The sequence below is a fragment of the Phragmites australis genome, chromosome 5 (assembly GCF_958298935.1).
Source record: "Phragmites australis chromosome 5, lpPhrAust1.1, whole genome shotgun sequence".
Classification (NCBI taxonomy): Eukaryota; Viridiplantae; Streptophyta; class Magnoliopsida; order Poales; family Poaceae; genus Phragmites; species Phragmites australis.
The window spans coordinates 1,363,832-1,386,816 of NC_084925.1; the positions used below are offsets into that span (position 1 = coordinate 1,363,832).

At 40.3% G+C, this 22,985-nt stretch overlaps 3 protein-coding genes across 3 annotated transcripts; all 3 read right to left on the minus strand.

Moving 5' to 3' along the window:
* Positions 1-148: 148 nt before the first annotated feature.
* On the minus strand, positions 149-1,389 carry LOC133918269 (uncharacterized). The gene has a single exon (XM_062362060.1). The coding sequence runs from the start codon at positions 1,220-1,222 to the stop codon at positions 407-409; it is 816 nt and encodes a 271-aa protein (XP_062218044.1). The 5' UTR covers positions 1,223-1,389; the 3' UTR covers positions 149-406.
* Positions 1,390-1,517: 128 nt separating this feature from the next.
* Positions 1,518-5,601, minus strand: LOC133918268 (uncharacterized). Its single transcript, XM_062362059.1, has 6 exons — positions 5,118-5,601; positions 4,826-4,985; positions 4,532-4,714; positions 4,362-4,445; positions 2,430-2,511; positions 1,518-2,278 (listed from the first exon to the last, which is right to left on the minus strand). Exons 1-6 carry the CDS (start codon positions 5,444-5,446, stop codon positions 1,842-1,844), a joined length of 1,275 nt encoding a protein of 424 aa, XP_062218043.1. The 5' UTR covers positions 5,447-5,601; the 3' UTR covers positions 1,518-1,841.
* A 10,982-nt stretch (positions 5,602-16,583) lies between these two features.
* On the minus strand, positions 16,584-22,244 carry LOC133918270 (3-isopropylmalate dehydratase large subunit, chloroplastic-like). Its single transcript, XM_062362061.1, has 14 exons — positions 22,057-22,244; positions 21,833-21,964; positions 21,422-21,745; positions 21,214-21,282; positions 21,019-21,135; positions 20,460-20,534; positions 20,295-20,372; positions 20,119-20,214; positions 19,890-19,939; positions 18,875-18,929; positions 18,650-18,781; positions 17,807-17,854; positions 17,562-17,720; positions 16,584-16,875 (listed from the first exon to the last, which is right to left on the minus strand). The coding sequence occupies exons 1-14, from the start codon at positions 22,111-22,113 to the stop codon at positions 16,735-16,737; spliced, it is 1,533 nt and encodes a 510-aa protein (XP_062218045.1). The 5' UTR covers positions 22,114-22,244; the 3' UTR covers positions 16,584-16,734.
* Positions 22,245-22,985: the final 741 nt, after the last annotated feature.

Below are 22,985 nucleotides of genomic sequence, written 5' to 3' on the forward strand. Positions count from 1 at the left end.
TGCTAGCGTGTTACCAAAGAACTCATTTACCGTAATGACATGTTCGAGCAATTCGCCACGCCTAGTCACGAATATCATTTCTCCAATTCTCTACGAACAAGATGATGTCTAATGAGTAATCAATTCGCATTTACAACTAACCGATCTCAAAACCAGACAATTCAAATTCAGAAGAACACGCTTCGAAACAAGCCATGGCAAGGAGATCAACCTCTTGCTCGAGCATTTGCAATACAACCACCAACTTGGATTCACAATCAATCCAATCCAAGTGAGCAAAGCCTTTCCCTTTTAGGGCTTACATCGATTGGATTAACGAGCAACATGCTGCTGCTAAACACAGTGATTATCCCTAAGCTCTAGACTATTACAAGAAGAGAAGAACACCAATCGCTCGCTTGAGCGGTCAGAACATGTCGGGGCCGCGGCACGCCTGGAACCGGCAGCTGTCGGCGTTGCGCAGCCGGACGCCGAGCGCGTAGTTGGCCATCTCCAGCTCGGCCACCTTCTTCTTGAGCTCCGCCGCGGCGCGCTCCATCTCCTCCTGCCGCCTGTGCTGCGCCGCCACGCCGCGCTTGAGCACAGCGTTGTCGCGCTCCGTCTCCTCCAGCAGCTTGTGCTGCGCCGCCACGCCGCGCTTGAGCACCGCGTTGTCCCGCTCCAGCGCCTGCGCCTGCGCCCTCAGCGCGGCGTTCTCCTCGCGGAGCGCCGACGTTGCCGCCTCCGCCGCGCGCGCGGCGACGGCGTCCTTGACGAGGGCCAGGATCCAGGATGCGCGGTTCTTGGCGTCCGCCACGTCCTCCGCAGCGGCCATCTGCTCCACGAGGATGCCCGCGCACTCGTCCATGCCGCCGCCATCGGCCCGCGCCGCCGCGCGCGCGAGACAGGACGCAACCGCCTCCCTGGCCTGCCGGGCGCGGAACGCCTCCACTGTCGCGTGGATGTCGAGACCGGAGGCGACGAAGCAGCCCTCGATCTCCGTCGAGTCGGCGTCAGGGAAGACGCGACGGGGGGCGTCGAGCGGGTCGAACACCAGCGACGGCCTCTGCACCGCGAGGCCCGCGCACGGCGAGAAGCGGCTGCGCTTGACGAGATGGGGCGGCGCCGAGAACTCCTCGTCGAGGAAGGGGGAAGCGACGCGCTTCCGGGTCTCCACGGCGGCGGCCATCCCTCGCGTCTGTGAGAGGTGTCTGCTAGTTGGTTGCCGCGGGACGGCGCCCATATTTATGGGCCCCTAACCGAGTCCGAGTCCGAGTCCGGACACGTTGGCAGGGGAAAGAAACTGCGGTTAGGACAGAGTGTCAATCCGAGTCCGAATGGGTCCCAGTGATTCGCCAAAAAAAAAAGTATCCCAGTGATTTGTGCAAAAATTTCGTTCAGATTCGCATTCGATATCAACGGATTTGTATTTGGACGCAAGAATATTCAAATTCGACATTAATATCTTGACACGAACATAGGTTGACCGACATTCCATTCGCTTTCATCTTAACCAGGAACATCTACGCTCTCCAGAATAACGGAAATTTTTTTGTTCTTTTGATCTGCATTCCTCTGGTTTGGTCTGAGATAGAAGATTACATGGAACAAAATTATATATATAGTTGGCATTCCTTTTCCAAATGTAAAGCTACAATGTTTACTCTATTGCCTCTCTTTCTCATCATTCGACAGCCGGCAGCATCTGTACATCGAAATGGTCTTCATCGGCTCTTCAGTCTCAATGGCATCTGCCCCAGCCAGCGATTGAATCGCCCTCTTTCCTTCGCTCCAAGACGGTGAATCAGGCTGAGTCCAATAAGCACATTGGCCAAGCGGAGGACACTGAGACAGATCAGATGCTACAATGTCTTCCTCTGCCCCACGAATTTCCTCGCAACACCAAAGATGAGTGCCTTTGTCAAGAGCCCTTGATCAAGAGTACAAGCCAGAGCCACTGCCCCGCCAAGCACAAGGAGCCTCGCCACATGGTTTCTCGCAGGTTTCTCTTCTGCTTCAACGATTTCTGATTCATCACTGTCGGACTCCAATGATCGAACAAATCTGTCGCCAACCTTAGTGTTCATTTGGGCCATCAAAGCACTCTGAGACAATGGCTCGCCAGCAGCCCTGCTTTTCTGATAGGCCCGAAGTCCAGGTTCAATTCGCTTTACACATCCCCACATCCCCTGCCGAATCCCAAGTTTTGCAATCTCATACGGGATACCCATGTCTTCGTGGTGGAACAGGAGAATCTCACAAGCTGTCAATCCACCGTTGTTCCCTCTCTTTGATTCCACTGTTTCAAAGAAAATTTTGCGTATTACAAATGCCTAAGAAGAAAGACAGAAAGGGAGAGGCTCTATATTGCATTCAGTTCTCATTTTCCTATAGGCAATATTTCTTATTTCTCAAATTGAAAAAAGAGATATGTATGGAAAGCAAGTTACCTGCACGGATGCACCAGCTTGAATAATACAAATCAACTCTTCGAGGTTTGTCACGCCGTGGGATGGATGAGCATGGTATACCCTGCATCATGTTACCAATACATAAATAGCTGGTAATCTCTGTGATCACATACACATTCTAGTGATCTGATCCATGCAAGTTGAACTTGCCTCAAGATACTGATCGCTAATAAGATCATTTATAAATATCTAGGCTTAGAAACAACCTATTGAACCACTGTATGCAGGGTAAATGCCCAAAACAACAATGCAGGTACACACTAAGCTTCCATTAGACCTAAATAATTTCTTTTCTCAGGGATATAGTCATATAGATAGGCTCAAACAAGAACCAACTATAGTCACTCTGAGAGAAGTAGAGAACTACCACCCATATTGACTATTTGAAGAAAATAATAGTGAAATCGTTCATATCAACTAACTGAAGAACGATAAGTTGATGAAGAAAGCAATACTGAAATCGTTCATATCAACTGATTGTAGAATGATAAGCTAGGAAGGAGGAAAATGAGGTAGCAAAGGTGTATACAGTCAGTGAAGAAAAACAGTATGGGATGCCATTAATTAAGTAAAGGCATAAGAAAGAAGATTCTAAAATGCAACATAAAGAGGACCTAGTTGTAGAGAAAAAAAAGGGAAAAATAAAAGATAGAATAGAACTGGAATACCGGAAAAGAGAAGAGTTGTTATGAACATAGAAGCATAGGAAAAGGGTACTGTCTAACAGTGTGCATGATTCTCTAAAAGCACAAAAAAAAAAGAGAAACCTAAAGGATTTTTTTTTGTTTCATGATGGACACGGACCGAACTAAAAACATGGGTTGACAACGATGTAGGCATTAATTTATGGACACACAAGTCCTTGTGGCTTATTTATTGAGATAACAGAGAAGTTGGAAAAGACAGGATGTAAGAAACTATAACCATTAACCCAGACTCAAATTTGACATAATTCTAAGCTTGACATTGATACACCAATTAGGCGATTAGTTCCTAACCTCTCCTTACATTGTAATGGACCGTTATCCCTATCAGTGGAGGTTCTCTCTATGGTTTGCTTTCGAAAGAATAATGATGAAAAGGAAGAATCAGAGACTTCCCTCTGTCAACAACTCAACATTAACATCGGAACTTCAATGATGTTTGAAATCTGTCTTTGTAAGTGTACCCCAACGATGGACAAGTGGCCTCAGGTCAGTATCATTAGATAAATGTAACATCCTATCAGGATACTTGAGAAAGAACCGCTGAACTTCCCATAAGTGATCCCTCAATATCAGGTGGTACAGGAAAGTGTGGTTGCCTAGTCAGCAAAGCAATAAATTAACCTAGCTGTGTCTCCATGCCTACTCGTAAGCGAGTTGGTTTAAGGACAATAACATAAATTATGCCAACATTATAGTTTGTATGTAGCATAAGTCAAAGCCAAAAGGCTATAGAACAAAATTCATCGAAGAAAGTGTATATGTATATCTTTTCATTAAGGATGAAACACAACTCGTAAGGGTAACTCCAGCGGAGTCCGTATCCAGTGGTACAGTGCGGATACGGACTCCACGTGGCCTGCAAACGCGCTCCAGTGGAGACGGTTTCGAGTGCTACATCGCTGCTACAGTGTTGCAGAGAGAGAAACACATACTCAAAATTTGTTTATTCTCTCTCTGTCCTCATCACTGTTCAGAAAGGATGATTGTAGGCCCGAATGGAGGAGTAATGGAAGATTAGAAATAGAATAACTGCTGGAGTTGGAAAAAAAATAGATGATGTTGTAATAGTATTAGAAGATGCTGTAATAGTGTTATAGGGAATGAATTTTCTGAGTATCTGTTGGAGATAGTCTAATGCTTCCCAGGTTCAAACCCAAAATAAGAAAGCATCATCAAGGAAAATGTAATTCCAGGTCTGACTTACCTTTGTAACACAATAGTATGCACCCCGCAATTTCCATATCCGACGAACAATTATGTACTCCCTATCACTGCAGAAGAAGGGGAACTGCAACAGCAAGAGACCAAAGCATAAGCTGATAAGCATGAAACCAGAGACAACTTAAAGCAAAATTACTATCTCAAACCTCTTACCTTCCGGACCCAATGCACTTTCATCATCCCGGTTGTCTGACACTCTTCCAAGGTCTTATGATAGATAAGCATATCATCCCACTTGTTGGATATCCGGAACTCATCATCCCCAAAGAAGTCCCTCACTTCCTCCGGAGTTGCGTTTTCAAAGATAGAACTACTCTGATATTGCGGGGGTCCAGTCTGATATCATACAAATAAATTCGATCATTTATACTGACAAGAATTTAAGTAAGCAAATAAGCACACACCACTTCAAATTAGCAAAAGAAAATCTAATAAAACGTCGTTCACCTGAGCATCCCTCCTCCATGCCTGGTAGGTCATGGTGGGCAACGACTTCTCCATCATCTTGATCCAGGCCGGGCCGCCGTCCCTGCCCTCCACCAGCCTCCAGAGGTTGACCAAGTCATCCTTCCCCACCGCCAGCTCCTCGTTCGCCATCTCCGACGACCTGCCAAGCACCCCATTCCGTCAAAGGCAACTCCTTTCACACGCCAAATCAACTAAAGGAAGACAACTTTGACCACAACCCAGCACCAGGAACCATTCACGCATTTGACGAACAGCTAGCGAGGCTACATACCCTTGCACGGCGGCCTCCTCCTCCTCCCGCTGCTGCACGGCGGTTCCGGCGGCGCCGGCGTAGCCGAGCGGGGCGCGGAGGCGGGCGGGGAGCTGGGCCCTCCAGAAGTCGAGCGTGGCGAAGGACGGCGCCGGCGCCGGGGCGTGGTGGCGGCCTTCGGCAGTGGCGACGAGTCCGGCTGCCCAGTGCGGGCGCCAGGCCCAGCCGAGCAGGAGCCCGATGAGGGCAGCCGCCCAGAGCGGCCCCGCGAGGAGGGCCATTTCCCAGGCCGCCCCCCACGCCGTCGGCTGCTCCAGCACCCTCGCCACCGCCGACAGCACGTACCCCATCGGAGCCGACCGGCCGGGCGACGGCGAAGAGGGGGCGGACGCGGCGGTGCGTGTTGGGGAGAGAGAGAGAGGAGGAAGAGAGGAAGGAAGGAATGGGCTTTGCGGCCTATGGAGAGGATTAAAGACTCGATTTTTATGGGAATTTTTTTTTCTCTTGTGGGGGAAGGGAAAGGTGTGGTGCACGAGTAGGGATGTGGTCACTTGTGCATGGACTCTCTCACTCTTTTATCGCTCCTTTGTTATTTATTTATAAATATTTTTGGACTTATTTATTTATTTATTTCTAACTTCTAATTTCACATCTGATTTTGAGGTTGTAGGCTATAATAAAATAGTTCAGTTACTATTTTTAATTTAAAATAGAAATAAGATGATTCATCTAAATCTATAACATATATTATCGCTCCAAGATTTGGAGGGTTCTCATGGGTTCTGGCACTGTAGCTAATGCAGCGGTGGACTCCACATATGTGTATGTATAGATATACAGATACACATATATATACATATACGTATATATACATGTATATACACATATACGTATACATATATGTATGTATGTATGTCTATATGTGTATACATATACATATATTTACACATATAATATAATTTTATTTTTGAGAAATTTCAAAAAAATATCAACAGGAATATTAGGATTATTGATAAATCGACTGAAATAATCTAAAATACAAAGAAAAATATATAAAACTCAAAAAATATGAAACAAATTTGTTAGTTACGTATTACTGTTGTCTACATGCTAAAATTATGTGCATGCATGAAAGTACTACTGTTTTCCCTATAATTAAGTAAATATGTTAAATATTAATAAATTCATAAGTAAATATTGAGATATCATAAATTGGTTTCTTTTGTTATGTTCTGTGAAAAAAAGTGCGTGGTGTAAGCACGTCAATCCGCCTAGTATCTTTGGTATACTCACAACTTCAACTCTATAAATTTTTGAAGTTAGAAATATCTAGCTTCAAAAATTCTTTGAGCTAAAGCTCTTCCAAATATAACCTATATGTTTTTTTAGAAGAGTGAGGTCATGTGGTAACAAAGCAAGGAGTTGGGTAAGCAATCGTAGAGGCATGTGTAGCTTCCTCATCTAAAATCTCCAAAGGAAGTGCTTATCTGAGAAAGTAATTATATGATTAAAAGTAATTTTCTAAGGTAAATTCTATAAAGAAAATGATACTATGAGAAAAATGAACCGGTCTGCTTTTTAGCTCCTAAAATCTAATTCATTTTAAAAAATCACTTTTGCATAATCACTATAAGAGCTAAAAACTGCAAATTGTCATTTGGTAGAACTCCCGCTAATTTCACTTTAAAAACTAATTTGAGAGCTTTGCCGAATAAACCTAAGGAATGATGACATTTTTGTAAAGATGTTGGTGGCTCCTTAGATGTTCTTATATACTTAGGTTTGATAGCGTTGATGCCATGCTTATCACATCACTTGATTAGTTATTGGTTGGTGTTAGGACTTTCATGTTCTCATGCTGTTCCTTAAAGCAGGTACGAAAGGTCGTCTAAAGGCATCGATCTAAACATGCATAGAGCTAAAGGAATATACATACTCTAGGCTTGCCTAACCACCCAGTCTGTGTACTTTATAATTAATAAAAACGAAGCATGTGTATTCTTATTAGCTTACATGATTGATTAGAGCCTGTAGCAAAGAAACTCCACACGGATTTAACAAAAAGAATATACAAAGCTCCTTGCATTTTAATACAAAATGGTAGACTATCATTGTTATTTGGTTAACTGGTGGACTAGGACAACAATTGGTGAACCCCCTTTGTAGGCATATACACGAGAAAGTGACTAATCACCCATGAACTCTCGAGTCCAAAGCAAATGGAGCCATGCGATGCGAGGCCTATGGACCGGGTGCAGACACGCGAAGGCCTCGGCCCCAAGTGATAAGGGGATCCGGGGGGTGAGGCTGCTGTCGATTCTGGCGGGGGCCCAAATCACCTCTCGACCCATCCGCAGACCGCCACGTCGACTCCCGAACGGCTGCCCCTATTGCTTGGTGGGTCTTGTGGAATTATATGAGACGTTTTATAAAAAAAATTTACGAGATTCTGATTCATATGTTCTTTCTCAATTTAACGGTCGGTACGTGCAGCTGAAAAAAATAGAAAACATATGGTATACACAATAATAGATCTTTCTATGAGACTGGGTATTATAGAATTTCCTTCCCTCTGGCTGATCCCTTACCGGTTTTTTATCATTATCAGTTCAGCACTGTAATGTAACTGTCGCAGGTCTCTAATGTAGATTTTAATGTGACTATCTGTCACTGAAATACATGTCTCTAGCTTTCTTTTTTTTTGCAGAATTTTTAGTGCGTATTTGAATCGCTTATTTGAAGTACAATGGAACAATGGCTGGTCGATTGGCTGTGCTGTGCAGCGGAAGGCCGGGGAGGGAATCAGGGAAATCAGCGAACTGGTCCAGGATTTTGGCATGCCGCTTGTGAATGATCATAGCATGCGCAATGGCTGCTTCTCTGCTGCCGCTGCCGCTGCCGCTGCTGAATGGAGCCGCATGCTGGCTAGAACGGAGCTGCGCGTGGATTTGGGCCAGGACGTGGCTTCCAGCGTTCCACGGCTCTACTTGGAGCTGAGAGCACAGCAGCGACGGCGCTACTAGCAACATTCTCTTTATTTTATATGCATATGGTTATCCACATTGATTTTTATATGCATATGATTCTCCACGCTAATTTTTATATGCATATGATTCTCTTCATTGTTACTGTACAAAGATTGACAAAGAAGATCATCATATTTCTCTCCGTTCGCCACATATTTTGGCATGCATATCCTTCAGATGATAAATAAAAGAGCTAGACTAGGGCCTCTTTTGTCCTGAAATTGGTTTATCGTGCTCTTTATTGTTACAAAGATTTGCAAAGAAGAACATGGTATCAGTCTCAAACTTGGATTAATGTGTGAAGATCATGATATTTCTTGGAATTCATGTAGGATTTAGAGTTTATAGGATAAAAATATATGATTTAAATATTTATTTTTAGTCTAAAATAAGAATAATATGACTTAACTAAATACCATCAATTTACCTATAACTCCAGCTCCAAAAAATTCTAAAGCTAGATATCACCAACTTCAAAAAAAAATTGAAACTAGAGCTCTGTCAAACATGCTTATATGATTTGTGCTAGTGTTATGCATCTTATGTTAGCGAAATTAATGTGTGCGAGTTTTGATCCAGTACATGCATTCACACGATGCCTACTAAAGATTACATATGCAAAGTTTTGAGATTGACAAAATCAACACCTTGCCATTAACGGGTATGTCGTCTGTCGCTAAAAGAAAATTCCACTTTAATGTTACACACAAAGAGCAAATAATTTTAATATCTAATGGATAGGAAGTACAACCATATGTACTTACAAATCACCTGCTTTAAATTTGCAAGCATGATTGATACTCCATAATCTAACTAAGATATAATTCAAACCCTTATTACTTCATTTATAAAAACATCTATTCCCCCATCATAAATATTTTACATTTTGGACAAGATCCAATTAAATTTGTAAAACTTTGATTACTAATAACTTTTAAGATATTTAGTTTGAAAACATGAAAATTATATGTATAGATTTCTCTTTAAAAATACTTTCATAATCTCATAACTTTTTCGGATTCTACAAATTCTAATATAAAGAGTGGTCAAATATATAAATTGGTGACAGTGTCATGTCAAAAATATCAAGTATTTTAATTGGAGAGAGTATTACTTTATAATGATTTTCACCATTCCCACAATCTACGTGTGAGCCAAGGAAATTTATTTGTACACTTCCATGCATATTATTTCACGAACAAGCAAAAAGATAGTACTCCCTCCGGTCATAAATATTTAACGCTTTGATCAAAATTTGGTCAAATTTTTAAACCTTTGAGGGTCAATAGCTTCCAAAATATTTAGTTTGGAAACATAAAGTTATACGTGTAAATTTTATCTTGAAAAATACTTTCATAATATTATATTTTTATTAGATATTATAATTATATTCTAATAAAAAGTAGTGATCAAAGTTGCACGTTGAAGACGGTAAAAAGATAAAAATGTTATATATTTTTGACCAAAGGGGGTAATAGTGAAGTGAAATGAAGCCACTGCAATCATTATTTTGAAAAAAAAAACAACAAACATTGAGTTTCGTTTGTTATTTGCTTATGATTGATAAAGTATCGGACATAAAGCTAAAGTACATAATTTACTATTTTTATAGAAGTACATAATTCACTAGTTTTTATATATAATAAATTCACAGTTTATTTTTATGTTTTTTAAGGATACATTTTTATATAGAAGAATATATAGCTTACCTTTCTTTGAGAGGAGTCACTTGTTAGAGTATACGGTAAAGATCCGTAAGAAATCGGCTGTTATGATGAAATATAATTAGTTTTATTTTGATCTTAGAGTAATTTGTTAGGTACTTTTGTAAAAATCACGAAAATTGAAAAATTTCATCGGTGTGAGTATGACATATGGACCCAATCATGTACTTATAAAAACAACCCTTGAGACTTAAGCAATACAATCGACCACGTTAAATCAATTCCTTTCGGTTTCATGGTACCAAATTAAGTTTCGCTTTGATGGTATCCTATTCCTTGCGGCAGCGGCAGGCCAACCAGAACGACTTCCTCCTCGCCTGGCTGGGGCTCGACATCATCATCCTTGTCGAGGGCATCGCTCTCGCTGCCTCTAGTAATATATACTATAGTAGCAATTTGGTCACAAGCATTTAGAATGCTGTCTCAACCAGCTCTATCTACCAACCGATCGACAGCTAGCTAGGTTTGAACTCTGACATATATAATAATGCCAAGAGCTCTGACATAAACTTGATATTGAGATCGACAGCTAGATAGGTTTGAGCCTAGGCGGACATAGTGCTTCACAGCACTATCTACCAACCGATCGAGCAAGCAATAGTTCCATCAAAATTGTTTTTTACAAAGGGAACTGTAAGAAAGTAACGAGAGAAATATGTGCCAACCTGCACAGAAGACGAAAGAGCGACGTCGTAGGTAGAGTAGCTGGTTCTATATGGCGCTGATACGTTGTCTACATAGACGCGCGCGCTTGCCTACATTCGTAGCTTGCCTGGTGTCGATGATAACAACTAGTCTGATTGGCGTGGTTACGTCGCGTCCGTTTTTATTTTGTTGTGTAGAGCACGATAAAAGAAGATTAAAAAATTAAGTTCACAAATTTTATATATTTCAATATTTATTTACGAAATTATTAATGTTAAACACATTAAATTAATTATAGAGAAAACAATAGTACTTTTATGCATGCACATGGTTTTAACATGTAAGTGAAAGTAATACTAACTTAAAAAATTTTGTTTCATATTTTTTTGAGTTTTAGATATTTTTCTTTGCATTTTAGATTTTTTTTAGCCGATTTATTAATGTAACTAATATTTATTTCGAACATTTTTCTAGAATTTCTCAAAAAAATCACATATATATACGTATATATATATATATGTATACATATACATATATACCTATACGTATATATACATATGTATACCTATACATGTATATATACGTATATATATATATACGCCCACTGCTACAGTAGCAGGGCTTGAGAGGGCGCCGATTCCGTCACCGTTATGATATATTATTGATGCATGCATTTTCTGCATAGTTAACTGGTTCTCTTTGATAGGTTTTTTTTTCTGACAAGTTATTTAAGAGGATGGTGTATTTGTCTCGATATCCAATAATTTTTGGTTAGCTGAGAAAGTGGCAATGGCTAAAATGAATTAGAAGCTGAGAGCAAGACTTGTGAGGAACGATGATGTCATAAGAGTGGTGAATTAGAACACTTAGAAATTTAAACTAAATTGGCTTCAAAAACTTCATAAGATAAACATATCTCAATTTTTATCTAAATATACTCTATGTTTATCTAGTGTGTCTACTATAACGCTCAAGAGGATTACAACATACTTTAGCAAGATAAATTACGAGTATGTAAATATAGAAACGTAAATAAGCTACAGAGACAAACTTGGTATAAATGATTTTTATCCAATTGTTTCGATGTTATTAATATCACCCTTAGTCCATGTTAGAACTCTACAAAAGATATGCTCACGGTCAGCATGACTCTTTTGATCATGACTCTTGAGCTACCAAATCACCAAGACAAGGTCTCAAACATCATGAGCCACTAAGCCACCAAGACAATGTCTCATCACTAGCCTCTCTTCCGGTCATTTGCTGTCGTGATAACTTCGAAGCTTGAGCCACCAAGACAAGGGTCTCCGCGTCCCCATGTACGTGTCTTACCGTCGCTTCACACCAAGTCAAAGGGTCAACGAGCTTGAGCCACCAAGACCTAAGATGCCAGTGAGTCACCAAGACTCTAAGTTACTGACATACCTCTCAGTACACGCTAGGATCATTCTTTGACCCTTTCTTCAAGCTGTAGCACCTAGCTACAACTCACATTAAGCCTATAAGTACTAAACACTCTTTAATCTTGTGTTTAATCATCTTGGATAATCACTTTAAGTAATTTGGTGGTTTGGATATCTTCTTAAGTGTATATGAGCTTCTTTTAGACTCCAGCAGCACGCCACACCATCAAATGACTAAGTGAAAGGGTATTTATAGCCTCAAACTCGCCAACTAACCGTTTTCCCAACGGCTCAGAAAAGCTGTAACACCGGATGATCCGGTGAGAACAATAGTACTAACACATGATCATCCGGTGAGTATAAACTCTGAAACTAACCGTTGGAACTCCACTCAATGTCTTTGTAAACACCGGATACTCCGGTGTGCCTTCAAATTCATCACCAGATCTTTTGGTGAGTTATCTTGATCCATCCGAGCCTTTGTAGTCTCTCTGTATAAAACGCTCTGATGCATTCATCCGGTGTTCATTCCATTCATATCGGACTATCTGGTGAGTTAAATCTTCTCTTCTTTTCCCTGAAAATGCTCCGGTGTAACTATCTTTGTGATCACCGGACTATCCGATCAGTTGATCTTCATTCTTTTGCACTTGCAGTCGCTTTTGCAAGAAATGCTCCGGTGCCATACTCCGGTGTGCACAAACTAAACATCAGACCATCCGGTTGGTTGATCTTCAGTCTTCTGCATTTGCATTCTTCTCTGCAAGAAATGCCTCGGTGTTATCCTGTGTAGATCACTGACTATCCGGTGAGGTTCTCAGCCTTCTCCCGCTTTATCAGAAATACTCCGGTGAATTTAACACACAGAGCACCAGAACTTCTGGTGAAATCGTCAGCCTTCACTTTGTCTCTAGAAAAAAAAAATACTTCAGTGAGTTTACGTCATATTCATCGGCCTATCCAGTGAGGCTATCAGCCTATGTGCACAATCTGGTGAGTGCAAACTCCTCTGTATCGGACATTCGGGTGAGGTCAATTCTCCTGGGACTTCTCCAATTCAATCAAACTTTATTCTGGTTGTGATGACTTTTTGATGTATTACATATATAAGACCTACTAATATATATTTTTGACAAATATGTAAGTTACAATGATTATATTGTCATTAATCATTAAAATCACAATCATAGCCTAATAAGGTCATTTTCGCTATAAGGCTAAGATGAGCTTTTCTGATTTTTAATGTGCTGAGAAGCTCAAAATTTATTATAAAAATCAAGAATTAAAATTCAACTACCACATCTATTTTCTCGACTAATCAGAAACTCTAAAGCAACAGCTAATCCAAACAGAGCTTAAATAGCACCAGCAGCTTATCGTGTCAATCGCCCTGGCTGGGATTAACGATGTCGTCACCTCTACATAGTCAATTACTCAATTGTTTTTCTTGTTCACAGATTAAAAAAAATAGCACAATACCCAGTGATTTAAATTACATGCCGAGACAGAAACTATATATATACGTATGCATATACGTGTGTGTCGAACTTTCATGTGTCTTTTTCTCTGACTCCGGTTTTGCCATAATCATGGTGCGTCAGATGATTCATCATATATGCTATTTTGCTGCTCCTTTTTTTCACTTTGTACGAAATCGCATCAGAGTACACGTCACCGAATTGACTAAGATGTATGCCAATGAGCATATATGCATGCAGAGAGGGTTTAAGAAAAAGAAAGGATGAAATAACACACACTCAGTCTGCTTCCTAAACCACCACCATGCAAGAAATAATAAGACCAAACGGAAGCTAGGTTGACGATGCACGTACTCTGAAATGTCCGGTACGTACGTATAGGGATGGAAACGGATCGGATACGCATGGAATCGAATTCGGATAGTACGATTTACCACATTTTAATCCGAATATGAATACGGATCCGGATATCTTCGAATACGAATACGAATCGGATAGTTCGAATACGAATCCGCATTCGGATATCTACTCGATCTTCGAAATTCAGGTTGGAAATTTAAATTTTTGAAAAAATTTGACTGAAATTTGATAAAATTCGAATGAAATTTGTTCTACTTTGATTGGGCCGGAATTTTACAAATTTTGTTCAAAATTCATGTTGAAAATTTAAATTTTTGATCAAATTTAACTAAAATTTGATGAAATTTGACTGAAATTGTTCCAATTTGATTGGGTTGGAATTTCGTTCATATCTGAAATTTCTAAAACTTTAGCAAAATTTAGTTCCCTGGTTGGCGGATACGGATACGAATCGGATATATCTCGAATTCGGATATCCACATTTGAATCCGAATCTCGAAAACGAATTCGGATATATCCATTTTAGTATCCATTTCAGAAACGAATACGAATACGGATATCCATATTCGCATTTTAACGGATACGAAATCGGATAATTCGGATTTCCTGCCATCCATTTCCACCCCTACGTACGTACGCCGATCAGTCCATGGTTCACTACGTGGCGGGCACAAGCTGACCCCAAGCTCACGGTCCAGACCCCGGTCGCGTCAGCTTGTCTGCCCTGCCTCGTTGGCTCTACGTTATTTTATGCCTATATATATCTAGTAAGGCTAGCGTCAACCGACTAATACGAAGAGTCTGGTATTCATCTTCATGCATTCGACATATCTATTGTACCTAGAGAGCTACTTGCATGCTTGCGTCATATATGGATGTCGTGTGATCAGGAGCAGGGCGAAGCTAAAGTAGTGTAGCCGAGTGTACTGGTATCAAGGAAAAAAATAGTTATTAGCAATTCCATTTTATCTTCTCTGCACCACATAATACTAAACATGTGTAACATCTAGACCTACATATGTTAAAATGTGCACTCAGGTTTTTAGAGCTTTAACTTCGCCCCTGATCAAGAATGGAGCTAGGATTTAAACACAGGGAACCGAGTATTGGCGGTGGCTTAATCCGTCCGGGTGCTAGGTGGCACGGATACACCACTCGTATATTTAAATACACTGAATTGATATATCATGAAAATGTTTTTAATGATGAATGTACTTTTTATCTATTTTATGTGCAAAATCTACATGCTATTCTTCATGATTGAAATATTCATCCTAAAACGACTCACCTTTACAATCAGATGGATTATTATTATATATTGGTAATTAGTCAACAAAAATTGCACACTAAACAAGCCATATATATAAAAATTATCCTCTAAGTGGACAATTTATTTCCTCATCCAATCATAAAGCGAGAAAAAGTCATGGTGCCATGCCACTGTAGCCTACTTAGCTACCATCTAGACCAACAGCTTATCATTCATTGGACAAGAAATAACATCAAAAGATCACCCGTTGGGCAAGAGATAATGATCGGCCGTGACCTGTGCCCCTAGTGGGGGCACGTACAACCTTTCCTCTGCTAGACGAGAGATAAGCTCAAAATATCTCCCGTCTAGCACACGGCAATGGTAGAAGAGAAGTATTTCTCTCTTATTTAATGGATGAGAATATCTTTGTTGTTCCCTTCTTAATTTACATATTGATTTTCACGTCAACATATCGCTCATTAATTAGATAATTTTTACTTTTCGCCATTGAACAGGCAAAAATGACCTAACGTTGCAAAATTTCGAAATAGATGCCCATTTCTGTAATTTTTAAAATTTAAAAATATATAAATAAAAAATCCTCAAGTCTTATCATATCCTATCCTCACTCTCACGGGGCCGCAAGAATGGATGGAGGGCTCTGGGCTGGTGGATGGCCACGTACGGAACTCACAAACCCCAGCCCCTAATATATATTCCTTCGGCACTAAAAAAATAGCATGTGACTATAAAAAAATGTCATTTAAAAAAACCTGTGTTGAGTCCGTATAAACCATTAATTATTATACGGGGGATAGAAGATAGGCCAAGCATTGGATAGCTTAGAAACATATTTAAAACTTTTATTTGGTATTTATTTCAATATGCTATCAATTAGGAGATTATAGATGAAGAAAGTTTAGGTCTAAACTGACATATACAATTGAATCTTGATGCATACAACTCAAAAGTATCAAACTTATTATCTACTAACTCAAAGTTTTTGCAATAACACCATGGATTGCCGTGTGTGTTTTCGGTTGGGTGAACACCTGAGAAGTCCAAACCATACATGGATTCATTTGTCATACTTGAAGAACGTTTGAAGTCGTGGTTATGTGGGCCGTGTTTCCGATCTGAGTTATTTGTTTTCGATCAATATAGGCAATGTCTGTGCTCCCATGACACCGTTTTTTATATTTCAGGCAATGCATGTGCTCCCATGACTCCGCTTTTGATATTTCCAATAGTTCTGGCTTCACATCCGACTCCGATATTATCGTTTTTTATTCCGATTTCGAGAAAAAAAAATATGAAAATAAAAGTGGCTTAAGGAATTTTCCTAGTTTTCACCCCTCACCGACCATAATGGACACCTAAACTGGATACTCTTATTTTCTTTCGATAAGAAACTGTAAAACTAGGGAGCTACTGCTACCAAGCTCCGATGGCAAGACATAGGATTTACCCATACGCTGAGATTTTTCTGTATAGAAACTGTTAGTGATATATAGAAGAATGCATTTTCCTTGTGTAACAGTCATTTTTATTCGTGATAGTACGCTCTGGTATTGAGACTCATCATCAAAACCATACACCTGGACATCCCAATATGCAGTTTCTATAGGGGAAAATACCTTATTTCTCAGTGGAAGACAACATCTAAACCGCAGTTCAACACAAAAACACGAGAGCAGAATGAGCTGCTAAGCAACGACTCTCGATAACACACTATGTTCCTTCAAGGTCATTACATCAGGAAGTCCCTGGGGTCTGTGACGTATCCCGTCAGGGCGGAGGCGGCAGCGGTGTAGGGAGACGCCAGGTAGATCTGCCCTTCCTTGTGCCCCATTCTGCCAGGGAAATTCCTGTTCGTGGTGGATACGCAGACCTGCATCCAGATACATGGTTGAAATCATCAAAACACCCCTGTTAACAAAATAGAATTGCAGAACACTTGATGTTTGCCTTTATACAGAATTTCAATCGTTTTACAGCATTTGAAGTTCAAGTTCCAACTGTCATCGACATATATCAGGTACTAACGTGTTCTCTTGCAAACAAATCCATCCCTAACTGGAGGAACTCAAATCCACTGTGTATTGTTTTAAGCACAGAAACTCAAATCTACAAAGGGGCCATTTTTGTTGAGCGACTACAGCCACACCGAGTCAGTAAGAACAGTTAGAAAAGCAACCTAGCAAATACTGGAGATTGGACTAGCAATTGTGTGCCTGAAGTCAGCCTAAGTGACATGGAACCTAGCCAGTAAACAATGTGAAAATAAGGCAGTTCAAGTTTTGTCCGTTTTTTAAACCGCATACATTTGTTTGGGTTCAAGATAGCACATTTTATCTTTCGAGAATTGAGATACCTTATTACTTCGGGCAAACATACAATGATATAACCATATAAAGGAAGAAATTGGAATAATATCGATTCATATAGTTGGGCAGTAAGGGTCGGAGAAGGGCAATCACTCGTCCTTAAAACCAGCATTCTTTCTCTCTATATTTATATCAAGTAGCATGCCTATTTTACAGAAGTAATTAAAATTTTCATAAGATAGATACTTACAGTAGGTTCATTCATGCGTGCATATGTATCACGAGGGCCACCCAAACAAGCGCCACAATTAGGACTAGCTGGTGTGTCACAACCAGCCTCCTCAAATATCTGGGAGCAAGTTTTGCCACCAGATCCTGGTACAGGGAGGCTATATATGTCCATCCACACCTACAGAGATGGCACATTCTTCAGTAAATCTGAACTACAAGTCCAAAATATGATTATTTCAGTATATTTGTTACTGCAAATACCACCTTTTGTGTCGCAGGGACAAGAAAAGTGGGAACTTTAACCTTCTTGCCCTGGATTAAGATAAAAGTTAGTATTAAGTCAAGTCATCATGGAACAGAATGACTCAAATATTAACTGTGCCATGCCACACGAGTGTATTTAGGTTTAAGTTGCAAAGAAAACAATTAAAGAAATCTAATGGTTCAAGATGCTTCAATAATTAGCAATGGTGTCAATTTGAGTGATTTGAGTCATTCAGCCCAATAAGAGTAATCCAAGACGAAGTCTTTTAAGATGGTGCATAAACCATAAGGATGACCCAAGAACCTACCTAAACCTCTTTGATCTCAAGTCACAATCTCGCTCACAAGTCAAAGCTTAACCATACCAAACATTGTCCCCCTTTTGGCGCAAGTTCTTCATATTCTAAATGTGCCGACAATCCTCATTTTAGTGAAACCACTAGTTTTCCCTCTGAATTAATTTTAATTGTCCATGAACAATTAATCCTAAAACTAAATCGAATGCACCTTGCAGTGCATTCCAACCTAATGAACCACTTTTGATACTAGGCAATCCATCAACAGACCATGCAAAGAATATATACCCCATCACCAGGCATAGTTACACATAATCTGAAACACTTTCTATATTAATCACTGATATGCTGACCTCATAATATGCTGAGGCAATAAATGAAAATGAGAAAGCAGATATGACGTATGAGTACATAACTATAGGCATCATCATATGCTACAAGTTTAAAAATACACAACGGATACCATTGTACCAACCAACAGTCCATCATACATAAATAAATAGAATGATCAAGAGTATGTCGCCATTATAGGGCTCAAGCTTCTTACCGAAGCTAAGAGCACCTTTGCAGCAGCAAAGAAGTCCTCAGTCTTACCACCAGTGCAAGAACCAATATAGACACGGTCAATCTTTACATCTCTGCATTCTCTTGCTAGAGCGCGGTTGTCAGGTGAATGTGGCTGCAAGTCCATGAAGATTACAGCATGCCTTTTTATTGAAAAAAAAATCAGAAAAAAAGAAGAAGAGATTACAAAAGATTCTAAATGACAAACCTTGGCAACTACTGGCTCCAGTTTGGATACATCAAACCGGTAATCACCAAAAAATCTGAAAAAAAAAACGAATCAAATAAAATAAGCAAATGAAATCAACAGCTGGAGCATATGCCACATCAGAGATCAGACCATCACAAAGAGGATACAGGCTGACAAGTCCTGAATGAAAACACTATACAAAACATTCTATTTCTTGTATACACGAATAGCATAATCATATTTTAAAAGTTATAAAATATAAGACATCAGAAAACATGGTCCATAGTTCTACTTCTTCTACATAGGCATGTATACCCCAATGTTCATACCAATACCATATAGGACAAATAGGGTATAAAATGCAAAAGGACAGCCTTAGATTTCCCAAATGACTGACAATCACCAATTGAGATGTTCCTAGAAGAAGCCAAATTTTGTCCATATCTAGCAGGCCCAACAGTACAGTGATCAGCTAAAGATAACAACACAAAAATAAAATTACTTCTAAAGTTGTTCTACGAAACCCCTGGAAATAGTATTATGATATCCTTATTTTCAGTCTAACTAATCAATATGCTTATTTAGGTACAGTATTTTCAGTATAAATGACTGAAGCAGAAGGACCACAAAGCTTGGTTTTCTGAAAGGTGATTCATATCAATTTTGTTACTATGTTATGTCTACACCTTAAAAGGTTGAACGCAGCAAGTGGCAATGTTTATAAACATATCCCACTGCCACAGTGCAGTGTCCCTTTAAAGAATCCCTCATCTTGTTACCCTAGTAGCAAGACGTTTCTATTAACATAGTATCAACAATCAACAGCAAACCCTCATGTCCAGAAAATGCTGAAAAAACTTCTACCACAGTGATAGACTAGCTGAATTAACCATTCATCCTTCTATTTGTGAAGTCAACTAACAAGGAGTCAAGGTGCGTCATGATCTGTAAGATGAATATCTTTAAAACTGAATTACACAGATTGATGTATGACAAGATCCAAAAGGATCAGAAGAGGAAGGGTTTTGATCACCTGGCCTGGGGATCACTGTAGACAGGTTCATAATTAACTGATGTCTTACCCTGTAGTGTACCAGTATGTCAGCAATGACTCAGACCTATCATGAAGTAAAAAGTAAAAAAAGGAAGCTACTTTTTCGCAATTGATCTGCTCATTCATTATCTCAAAGATGTTGAAATACTATGAAGAAAATCATATTGCCTCAGCTGTACTTGTAGCAATTCAGAGGCTAGTTCTGTACCTCAAGGTACTTAAATGTAGTTTCATCAGCAGGCACAACACCGTTCTTTCCACCAGCTTCAATAACCATGTTGCACAGAGTCATTCGCTCTTCCATCTAGCAAGTGTGTGCAAAAGCTAAGTTCAGTATTATGCAGGATGGCAGTTAACTAAGCTAATCTTGGGCAGGGAACTCACGCTTAGTCTTTCTACAGTTGATCCAATAAACTCCATCGATTTGTATGTTGCACCAGAGACAGATATCTCGCCAATAATCTGTAAATAACAAATACCAAGGATAAGATGTCTCTATTACAACGAGTAAATCCTGAGAAGGAAAAAAAACAAATTTTATAGCCTTACATGCAAAATCAGATCCTTCGCAAGTAAATAAGGTGGCATTTCTCCGTCTAATACAAACCGGATAGTCGGTGGCACCTGAAAATAAGTTTAACAACTCAAAACACTGTGTTCTTTTCTGGAAGTGACAGAACTGTCTCCACACATTATAACAAAGCAATAGAATGCCCGTAGACCGTTATTTCTCACGTTAATAATATTTCAACAAAATATGAAAAACACATAGAATGTAACAAATGAAAAACAAACAGCATAACTTAAGTATGAATATTGCTATCAGATGCTACATTCAATGTGGCTATTGTAATAGTGTTTGGATGGAATGTAATTCGGATGGTCAATGTAAAGAACATAACTTTTTTGTTCATATTTGGACAAAGCTTGCCGGTTGCTAAAGTCTCCTTATCAAGAACAGAAAATATCTAGAACTCCCAACACATCACTAAAGTATAGAACTCACAGTTCAATTCACATATATTTGAACAAAACTCGTCTTTGTATTATTATTTTTTTGTACAACTGATTTTCAAATTCTCTCTGGAAGTGAAAAACTTTTGCACACCTTAAGAAGAGCCTTTCCAGTGCCCATCACAAAGCCTGCATCAGTGTTCCCAATTCCAGTTGCAAACTGACCAAATGCTCCAGCATTGCATGTATGAGAATCTGTACCGAGGAGAACCTAGACAATAATTGGAGCTGTTCAATGTTGTATGAAAAAACAATTAGTTTCCTGCATTTAGTGCAGTCAGTAAAGTACCTCGCCTGGTCGGCAATGACCTTCTTGAGCAAGAGCAATGTGGCAAACACCTTTGTAGTCTGGATTTGCCTGCAAAAATAAAAAATAAAAACTATAATTTGTTTAAAAAAATCCTCTTTTCTTTGAAGTAATATAGATTTGATATGAGGCAGACAGGCTAGGGTATCAATTGACTGAACCGAACCAACAAGCAAATGGGTAAACATACTCTGAAGTCGCTTAGGTCTTTGATATCGTAGAAGTACTTGATCTTCTGCTCCATACAGAAATCCCTGAGAATATCGACATTCCGATTCGCCCGCTCATCACTTGTGAAGATGTAGTGGTCCGGGATGATGACGACCTTCTCGCGGTTCCAGACCTTGGCGTCCTCCCCAAACTCCTTCTTGAAGATGCCGATGGTGCCCGGACCGCATACGTCGTGCGTCATGAGCACGTCGACGTCCACCCACACGTTATCCCCGGGCTCCAGGCCCGCGCGCTCCGACGCCCGCGACAGGATCTTCTCCGTCATCGTCATCGCGCTCTTCACCTGAAAAAGTCGCAAGTGATTCATCTGTACAGCAACACCGACAGCAACAGTTTGCGGGCGCTCGAGTTCGGGATTCGGCAGCCGTACCGAACCGGTGGACGCCGGGGCGCGGGGCGCGCGCGCGGGCGAGGCGATGGCGCGTACGCGGCAAGGTTTGCTCCGGCGTCTCGATCCCGCCCGGTGCTGCGTCAGCGCCAGCGGTGCCGCGGCGAGCTCCTTCTGTGACAGGGGGAGCGACGAAGAGGGTGAGTAACGAGACGAGAGTGGGGGTGGAAGCGAAGGCGGAAGAAGACGCGAGGAGGAGGGCGGACCTTGTGAGCGAAGGTGGCGGAGGCCTTGACGGCGGCGGAGGCATTGGAGGAGGCCATGGCGTGGCGGCGCGCGGTCGAAGACTTGCGGTGGTGGGGGTCAAGGGATCGGGATTGGGGAGGGGGAGGGGGAGTGGCCGCCGTGGCGCGTGGGGTGAGGTGGGAAAAGGTGGGCCAGCACACGAGTCGGAGCCAGGTAGCTGTGAGTGGGGACCAATACATAGGTGTGTCCGTTTTCCTAGCTATTCACAGCTGAATTTTATAGAGTTTTTTTTAAAAGAAGTTGTTTATGATTTTTGAGAAAAAAAGGGTTAATTTATGGGTTTGATTTTTAGTTCTCAGCACATTAGTTTTTTTAAAAGCTGATTTCAATATGCTTATTAGCTTTTAATTTATTTTAGCAAAAGTTAGTTTATGAGAAAAGTCATAAGTGCTAGCAATAAGTTTGATATTTGTTTCAGCTTATCAGCTTTTCTAAGAAGCAGAAATTACTGATAAGTAAAAATAAATAGTGTCTATATGTATCCTATAAATATCCGGAGGGGAAATAATATTAGCGAAGATATACTTATTGAAGAGAAGATTATTTAATTAATTATATCTGGTTAAATAGATTGAGCTGAGTTTCTATTTGGTTGATTGAATATGAGGTCGTATAAGTGGATATAAGAGTTAAGATTATGATTAGTTACTCGTATAGATATGATTTTATGACATAAATAAGTGGACACGTTGATAAAATCTGTATCTTTTGAGCTAGACTGCCGAGTAAAGTTTTCGTTAGATCATGCTACAACAGTAAATATAAAAAACTAAATAGAGTTTATTTTCGAGATTTTATACATCCACGGGGCCGGAATGCCGGAATAAGGGACCAAACACATCCTACAGTGGAAGAGAGAGGTGATGCGATTGATATGAAACGTTCGATT